The sequence below is a fragment of the Penaeus chinensis genome, chromosome 11, assembly GCF_019202785.1.
Source record: "Penaeus chinensis breed Huanghai No. 1 chromosome 11, ASM1920278v2, whole genome shotgun sequence".
NCBI classification, from domain to species: domain Eukaryota; kingdom Metazoa; phylum Arthropoda; class Malacostraca; order Decapoda; family Penaeidae; genus Penaeus; species Penaeus chinensis.
In genome coordinates, this window is record NC_061829.1 from 29,417,171 (window position 1) to 29,427,170 (window position 10,000).

Below are 10,000 nucleotides of genomic sequence, written 5' to 3' on the forward strand. Positions count from 1 at the left end.
ACAACAACAATACTACTACTACTACTTCTACTACTACTACTACTACTACTACTACTACTACTACTACTACTACTACTACTACTACTACTACTAATACTACTAATACTACTAATACTACTAATACTACTTCTTCTACTACTACTACTACTATCATCATCATCATCATCATCATCATCATCATCATCATCATCATCATCATCATCATCATCATCATCATCATCATCATCATCATCATCATCATCATCATCATCATCATCATCATTATTATAATAATAATAATAATAATAATAATAACATATAATGATAATAATATTAGTAGTAGTAGTAATAATAATGACAATAATAATAATAATAATAATAATAATAATAATAATAATAATATTAATAATAATAATAATAATAATAATAATAATAATAATAATAATAATAATAATAATAATAATAATAATAATAATAATAATAATAATAATAATAATAACAATAATAATAATAATAATAATAATAATAATAATAATAATAATAACATATAATGATAATAATAATAGTAGTAGTAGAGGTAATAATAATAATAATAATAATAATAATAATAATAATAATAATAAAGATTAAGAACTCTAAATTTAAGGAATGAGGAAAGAAGGTGACATGACATATGCCTAAAGCAATTGACTTCTTGTTTGCAAAGGACTCATGGAGCTATCCATGTGTACAAAACAAAACGAAAACATCATAGTGCACAGTACCTGTTCTCTGGACCAATGACCATTCAGTGAACCATTTACAAGGAAAATTTAAAGTCTACCAGGTCATACTTGGTAGGCAAGCTCTTACTCTTACAAGCAGGAAAACTGATGGTCTTATCATTTAGCTATAACAGTGACTGAATTGCAGGTTTCCAGAAACTACCATTCTCCTTTTTCACAGTTAGTTTAACCCTATACAGAACTGCCAAACAAGAAGTCTCCTAGTTGAATACCTTAATTAACCCATTCACCCCATGTGGCAAGAACACATGCCATGCCCACTGTAATACATGTTTATTTATTGTATTTACACATAGATGGCTCTACAAGTTCTTAATCACTAAATAGTCAGTTATCAGAACTACCTATCTCACCTGTTTACCCTTTTTCTTAATTTTAGGCAAGGGTGTTTTGTATAATTTTATTGTCTAAAATATTTTAATGACAAATTAATAATCATAACATCAATAACAATAGTAACAGTATCGATAGCAATGGTATAATAAGAAAAACACATTTTCCCGCCAATTCAAGGAATGAGAAATTCAGGATCTGTAACTAGGGCCTACTGACAGGGCCTTGCCAGCTGAGCACATGTGGATGGTTAATGGTTAAAAGCAAAATAAATGTGCTGGACATCTAAGGTCATGTAGCACTATAGTAAATGGTAGTGAAGGGTGGTTGAGTTAGTGATTAGTTGTCAAAGTTGGGCAAAGGAATTGACGAGTAAATGGGTTAAGGTTGGGTAAGGTAATGTATAGGGGTTAGATCAAGTGAAGGATGTATATGCATTTGAGGAATGAAAACAGGTTGTCAAAGCAGAAAGTGTGAGAAGTTGTGGGAGGGATCACGAAAAATCGGTCCCATTTGGCTGGGCTAACTAGATTATTTAAGAATTTTGTAGAGATGGGGGTAGTAGAAGGACAGGGGCATGTGGAAGAGGGAGTAGTGTTGAGGGAGGTAGTGTTATGGGGAGGTGGACAATAAGGTTGTAAGGTAGTAATAAGGGAGGATGGGGTAGTTGATGAAGAAGGTTGTGGGGGTATAGTTGTTGAAGTTGAGCATGTTGGGAGTAGAAATGTCTCCTGGGGTTTTGATTAGGATGGATACTGTACTAGTCGGCATTGAGGATGGGGTATTAGTTGTAGTGTTCAGAGCCGTGGTCAAAGGAGAGCCTGAGGTCAGGGAATCAGGCGAATTTGAATTGGTCGACCTATTTGATGAAGAGGCAAGCCTCATTGCCTCTAATAATGGTATGGTTAATGGTTAATGGTTATTCATTGTTGGCCATGATAAGCCTGGAGTATGTTGGGGAGAGAAATGGTCCACCCCTCAGGGGCACTTGAGGGGTAAGGGCTAGACAACTGAAGCAGGGGAATACCGTGCCCATGGCTCCCTCAGGCCGTTCAGGACTGGCACAAAGTCAGCCTTTCATCCTTTCAGCACGGCTCTCACACCTTAGGAAGTGGATAGTAGAAGGGGTTGGTGAAGGGACAGAAAGGAGAAAGTAGGAGGGGGAAAAAAAGACCATGCAAAATTTGTTGAGTCGAGGGCTGAGTCCCAAGATTGAGGAGTTCCCCAGCATTGGGTCCCAGTCTCCGCCTCCTAAGCCCCCCCACGACAACAACGGGCAAGGGATTAGCACATGTGGAGCCATCTGTATGTAACAAAATTCACCAAAAACTACAGGGGACAGAACATAAATCCAGGGCGAATGGGTTAAATTTTGACTGAAAAACATTGCATTAATATATACAAGGTATGAATGCGAATTTCACCTCACAATTTTTGATGTACATCTAATTTCCCAATATTTAAATATTATCAAAAGCTTTATAAGTACAAAAGTAGGACAGGATTCATTAATAATGTATAAACATTTCCTGGATAGCAAGCAAATCTTTGATATGCAATCAAGGTTAAAAAAAAAAAAGTCAAATATGTATGTTCAACATCAAAATAATAACTGTAGTTAGTCACCATATGATTACTTTGGCGATAGAGTTCACTGTGAGACATGTAGAAAAGATTATAAATACAATCAATAACTCTACAGTGCAGGAGATGAAACTGAAACACTTCAGTTAAAAGTATGACTAAGGTGTACAATTTTTGGGTCACTTTCTATTTATGCACTTTGAGAGTATTTCCAGTTTATAATCAGAGTAGCTCTTCATGCAACAAAGTTACAAAACACAAACATTAAAAATTTAATCATTATTAGGCATTGTTAGGTCACTCTTCATCATACCTCATCAAGTCCATGTCCTGACCATCGGAATGAGGTTTTGGACACCTGACCACAAGCCAGACAATCACCTAGGTACAGAGCAGAGCACACTGACATGGACGTGTCCTCCCTAGCTTTATTGAGAATTTTGTCCCTCATTATGGGATTAAAAAGGAAATTTATAATGTTCATCATGTATCATAAATGATCAAAGTCATTTCTGAATGAAGCTTATTAGTTGCCAGAATCAGGGTGCTCCAAATGGGAGGGGGAGGAGCAGGGGATGCCAAACACTAGAATTAGAGGGTGTGGTGGGAGGTGTGGGGTAGCTTACCCCAGTAAGAATTTTCTGCATTTATTAAGCATTTTCCAGGCTTCTTGGAGCAAACTATAGCTGTTTTATTTAAATAAATGCTACAGTAAAAGGAAATCCAGCCTTTCATATGCTCTAAAAGACAGACACAAATGATACCAAAAGCCATAGACTACAGTTTGAGTAGGTTAAACATTTCCTTATGTCTGAAATTCTGTTAAAGGTTTATGCTCCCAATTTTAACACTTATAATATGAAAATCAGGTTTTGACTGTAAGTAGTGAATATAACCAGTGTGAACAAATAGATAGCAATAAGAACATTGTATATGAACTAATCAGCTCCTTAGCTATGAAAGAAGGGTGTAGCTTCTCTGCCAATATTCCATATAGTGAAGAAGTTTATGTGACAATCTCTGCAATTCCATTACTTCATTTAAAACCTAAATTGCTTTCTCTACTATTTCAGGATGTCCTGCAAAACAATTAACATGAGCTTCCACATTACATTCAAAAGTCAATTAAAAGTATTACGATAAACTGGGGCGACTTCCATCACACATTGTAAATGTGTGAAATCTCAGAATATTGTATGCGCAATGAAAAAAGTGAGAACATAATGAAGAATAAGGTTTTTGTGTAAGCCTGTACAACCTCTAATACTTACAGTGCTAGCAAAAAATGAAGTTGTATGTAAAAAAGTTTTAATAATTCTCCAAAACTTCTGGCCAGGAGACTTTGTAAGGGCTCTTGAAAAAATGTATGACATATTAGAGAAACAAACGTAATCAAGCATGAAACCATCTTGCATCACTAGCAAGTGCAGTACACCATTTTTTTTCAGGGGTTGACTTTAGACAGCATGCAGATTGCCTTCATGTATTCACATGATCATAATTAATTAAGCATTAATTAAATTAAAATATTCAATAGTCATCTAGGTGGTCTTGCACTTAATTCCACAAATAGCCTCATTTACTAATATTAAGTCTTAAAAGAATGTCTCAAAAATCTAGATAAAAGTTTTGAAGGAGCTGCACTTGGAAATGTTGTAAACATTCACAAAACTAATTATATTAATAACCCTTGTAAAGCAATAGTCACACTAGACGTATATGGCCGGGGATCCTCAATGTCTGTCAGGTACAGGGCGGGACGGGTCACACTATAAATAGTGTCCCCCATAGAGAAACATCATCCCAGAAAAGACCACAGTGTCTACAATAATCTCCTGGATGAACTATGCATTAAAGATAGTTGTGGATTCTATGAATATCCTCACATATTGACTGAAAGGTTTAAAAAAAGACGATGATCTGTCCCAACTACCACGATATCCCATATTTCAACAGAAATAGAAAATCTGACCAAAAAAATTTCTGGTAACATATACCACTATTAGCATAATCAGTGATATATGAGAAGCATAATAATGGACTGATGAAAATTAAATTTAGGAGGAAACAAATACTATAATTAAATTGAGTAAAGTATTGTTAATTGTCAATCATAACACCAACTTGCCAGCCATACAATTATAACCTGTGCAAAGCAAAGTTTCCTATTGAATTCATCCATTATTGTTATTTCTAACTTTCTATCATCACGATATTTGTGGCTGGTATTCCATCATTGTTCTCTGGCTCTCACTTTCCCTAGGAGGGTATAATTTCCAAAATGAGCTCCGTGTCTTCAGTGTTGGAGTGGGTGGGGCTTTGCATTAATTGACCAATTGAATGTTTTTTGGGATAATCTTTAAAATTTTAGTAAGGTACCATTGTTAGTTGCAACATATATTTTTTATTTTTACAGTATAATTATACCTAACATAATATAATAATCACCATTTAGACAATCAAGTACTAAGCTTCCTAGTAATTATAGTTTTTGTTCTGTAGCCAGGGTGAAAGACCAACACAGTAGTTCCCACTCAGTGCTGCACTAGGTGAGAATTTTCATCTTAGTTCCCCCTCACATATCTCGCTCTGTAAAGGGATCCTCGGACAATTTTCCAGAGAGGATACAAATATACACAGCAAGTTATGAATAGTATCAATATATCTTTAACTTCTGGTTTGATTGGTTCAATGAGACAGTTCTTCCTTCAAGAAGATAAAATTGATAATCTGTGCTGTCATATCAACCTTAATGTTATTTTTTTTTTACTACATTCCTGCCCACCTTAACCTAATCCATCGTATTCTCTCATTTAAGGGTGACATCAGAGAACAGTTGCTGTTTTACTGCTCCCTAAATGAACAACTGAATTTTTTGTGCACGTTGCAGATGGCAAATCTCATCACCTATGTCAACATGTAGGACATTCTGGTATTTTATTAACCCGTCGGATCCAGGTGCCTTACTGCACACCCATGGCTAAAAATCCAGGCATTTCACATACTTGATTGGAGAGACCCCAAACTGCACAAACACTCATCTGCAGTGTCACGACTCCTTGCCTCCCCTTTGCAATATCATTATCTCTTTTTTGCTTATTGTCATATCCAGGGTCTATATTTGTCAATTGATATGCTGTATCAAGATGGTAAGAGACTGTTCTCCTTGCATAGACTACATATCCTCTTTCTAGGTAGTCTACAACTCTGTGCAATAACAATTTTTAAATATTTTTTTTGTGATTTTTAATATCTTCATATTATTCAATTTTCTGTAACTCACCTTATACCATTAGTCACTGCAAGCAGGTATAGGATCCTGATCATGGAAATAGTATCCTCCCTGTAGCCAGCACTCTTACAGCCATGGCTTATGGATGATACATTCATGCAAATCATTCAGTATTGCAAGAGCCCCTTCCTAAATGCCCTAGAGTTTTGTGCACTTCTGCTAAGTCATTCTTGTCATCCCCGCCTTCAGTCAAATTTTTTGTGACAACACATTTCTGTCACCCAGGTCCTTGTTTATCCTTCTACAGAAAGATGTTATTTGTATTGCACAGACAGATACTATGAAGTATGATAAAAAAAAACAGTCTATTGCTGCTTTGATATTGCATAAATTATATTTCTTTTTCTTTTTCATCAAACAAAGAACAAAGTTACATGTACCTGGAAAGATATGGAGACTGCTCACTGAAAACCATCTTGATATAGCATAACAAATGGCAAATGGCAAGATAGCAAACGCATCTGCAGAAAGAGGGTTTAGCTCTACAAAAAGAATCCATGGAGTGTTGTTACCACACATGAGTATTCATGTGGGCCAGGCCTACAGCCCATGCACCAAGGAGAGTGGCCACTCAAGTAAGCCAAATGCCCTGATTTCAATCCATGCACGAGCCACAACCCACTCAGATGCAATTGGTTAACCCAATGCCGCCAGGGAAAATGAAAAAAAATGGGGAAAATGCTGGGCTCATTTTCTATATTCCTGTGAAATGTCTCTGCACACAGATGGCTCTGCTAGTGCTTAGCCACAAAGGAGTCAATTAGTAAAACTTGTGACCTTACGTGATTTGAATTGGCAGGAAAAACATATTTTTTACTAGTGTTATGAATATCGATGGTGTTATTTCTATTATAAACATTATAATTACTATAATGTTATAAACATTAGTAACAGCAAAATAAGATAACGTAAAATATTTTCATAAATCAAAGAAAAGGGTAAACGGACGTGACAGGCAGTACTTGTAACTGGCTCATTGGTGACTTAGTACAAGTGTAGCCATCTATGTGTAAAAACAATCAAACAAGTACTCACAGTGGGCACAGCACATACGTACACATCATGCCCATTGGCATTGGGTTAAGTATCACAGTTACCTCTTGATATATTTATTTTGTTTATTATCTATACATACAAATACATACCAATACATCTAAATACATTTTCTGTAGTTTCATATTATACAAGTATGTTTCTATTGCTTTATATGTGTTATATTTACATATTTATGATAATTCGTCTCATTTTCATAAGCAAGAGGTAAATATGATAACTTTTGTAACTTTGTGCTCTATGTATCTGATATCTGACAAAGAAATATTTATTTTCTAGTGCATAAAAGCAAGCATTTGAAATGCCAAAATGTGCTTTAGCAAAACCCAAAACATCAGGATTTTCAAGCAGCAAGGAATAAGATGGTTCTTAGAGCTATCTACTTTAACAGACTTTTAAAAATGTTCAAGGTCACCCTAGTATTCAGTAAGTATTTCATGATATAATAATTTATTACACATTTTTAAAATCAGATTCTATCAAAAAATTTAAAATATTCTCACTAGATGACTCTTAACCCAATGCCGCCGGGAAAAATTAATAAAAAATTGGGAAAATGCTGTGCTCATTTTCTATATTTTTGTGAAAAGTCTCTGCACACAGATGGCTCTGCCAGTGCTTAGCCACAAAGGAGTCAATTAGTAGACTTTGTGACTTGACGTGATTTGAATTGGCGGGAAAAACATAATTTTTACTAGTGCTATGAATATCAATGGTGTTATCTTTATTATAAACATTGTAATTAATATAATGTTATATAGATTAGTAACAACAAAATAAGATAACGTAAAACATTTCATAAATCAAAGGAAAGGGTAAACGGGCGAGACAGGCAGTACTCATAACTGGCTCATTGGTGACTTAGTACAAGTGTTAAAACAATCAAACAAGTACTCACAGTCAGTATAGCACGTACGTACACGTCATGCCCGTCGGCATTGGGTTAAAAATATATGTAGAAGGTTGGTTCCCAAACTTTTTTCAGTGGCCCTTAAGCTTACAGAGTCCTTCCTACAGAACCCTTTTCATTACCCTATCACTCCATCCTAAATGAATTTACAGGTAAAGTAGTGTATTTTCTTCTACCCCACAAATTGCTGTTGATAGAAACAAAATAAACAAAAGTTTCATTCCCAAATGTTACTTGCTCACCAGAAGAGAGACAATAAATTACTGCATCCATAAATTTGATTTAATTTTGGACCATGCCCACAGCACCTAATTTTAGAACTATTGGTATAGCCTACCTTGTCCAAATATATTTGCAATTTAAGATTTACCTCTATCTGAACTTACCTGAACATGTTAAAAATGGAATTTAGTGAGCAGATGGCCAAAGTTTTGATGATAAAACACTTTTGTATCATCACATATTTTACATAAGCACTGCGACCCCTAGTTCAACACAATAGTTAAATCTTCTTCACAAAGCCATTATGTACAACGTACATTAATCCAGTGCCGCAAGGAAAAGGCAATGTTTATTGTAGTATTGTTTTGTGAAATGTCTCTACACATTGGTGGCTCCACAAGTGCTTGGCCATCAAGTAGTCAATTAGTCAGTCTCATGACTTCACTTGATTTTACTTTTCCCGGAGTTTTAGGCAAAATGTATTTTTTATTAATGTTATTAATATTGATGCTGTCATTATTATAATAGATATTATAATAATTATAATGTTATTAACATTACTAACAGCAATACAAGATAAAATAAATTATTTCCAAAAATCCAGGAAAAGGATAAATAGGTGAGATAGGTAGTACTAGTTATTAGTAATTACTTGTTGAGTCATCTATGTGTAAAGACAATCAAGTGATCATGGTATCCCTAACCGCAATGGGTTAAGTAATGTGTCTGTTCTGGACCTGTAAAACCCTTGTAATGACTACTCTCTAATCACTCTTCTGTTTATCAGCATCCTCTGATGCATCAGCAGTGATCTTACTACTTATGAAATCTGGCGAGAGGCACATGTTGATGAATGAATAAACTGAGGAACTGTAGGCATCTGGGTGTACCCTGCCAAAAAAATAAAATAACATTAATGACAATCTGTATAGACATAACCTTTCTTTATGCAAAACAACAAGTCAAGCTAACTGACATATGTGTATACAACAGAAACATGGGAAACAGTGCATTCTGAGTACAGAATGCAGATGCCAATAAAAGCAAAGGCAAATTCTACTTGCACAGGTTTTACACCCTCAAGATATGCAAGTGTCATATAGGCAATAGAACCTGGATGTGAACGTCATATATGACATTTCATGAGGAGCCAGTATGCCAAAAATCATTCAAATTGTTATCAGACAGCAGTCTGATAACAATTTATGAACCTTTCGAGATATATACAGCTGAGATATGAATAATACTCTAGTTTGCGTCTGATAAACAAATCTCTTAACCAGCAGGGTGAGGCTCGACCAAATGTCTCTTGTTTATTTTTAATTTTTATTAGATAACATCTAAAATGCAGAATGTGGGCCAAGACAACCAAGGAGATAATAAGAAAAACAAATAAAGACAAGATGGTTAATGAGGTCTCCAAACACCTTATGTAAATATGAATGCCCTCCAGAGTCAAGTGACATGTAATAAAACTTCAATACTTTTATAGTCTTTCTTTGTACATTTTGCCATGAAAATGAATTCCATCACTATCAAAAAATAATAATATTCTAAAGTAGGCCCCATTAACCCAATGTCAGTGGGTTTATTTACTGACCCCTTTAGATTTTAGCAAGTTTTGCTACATACAGATTGCTCCACGTGTACTCAGCAGCAACGAGTCTATCAGTTGGCCCAAGTGACTGACCATGATTTCCCAATTCCTTGAATTGGCGGGAAAATGCGTTATTCTTTCAAATACTACTACTATTGACATTGTTATCATTCTTATTGATATTATGATTATCAAATTGTTATTAGAAGATTAATAACATCAAATACAATAAAATAATAGCAGTG

The 10,000-nt window shown here is 34.9% G+C and overlaps 1 protein-coding gene across 1 annotated transcript in view; it reads right to left on the minus strand.

Annotated features, from left to right (window-relative positions):
• Window positions 1–7,881: 7,881 nt before the first annotated feature.
• The window catches only part of LOC125030370 (transmembrane protein 53-like), a 29,488-nt gene continuing 27,369 nt past the window's right edge, over window positions 7,882–10,000 (minus strand). The window contains exon 7 of the mRNA XM_047620401.1: window positions 7,882–9,049. Within this exon, the coding sequence (XP_047476357.1) occupies window positions 8,923–9,049 (127 nt within the window). The 3' untranslated portion in view covers window positions 7,882–8,922. The remainder of the gene's footprint in view (window positions 9,050–10,000) is intronic.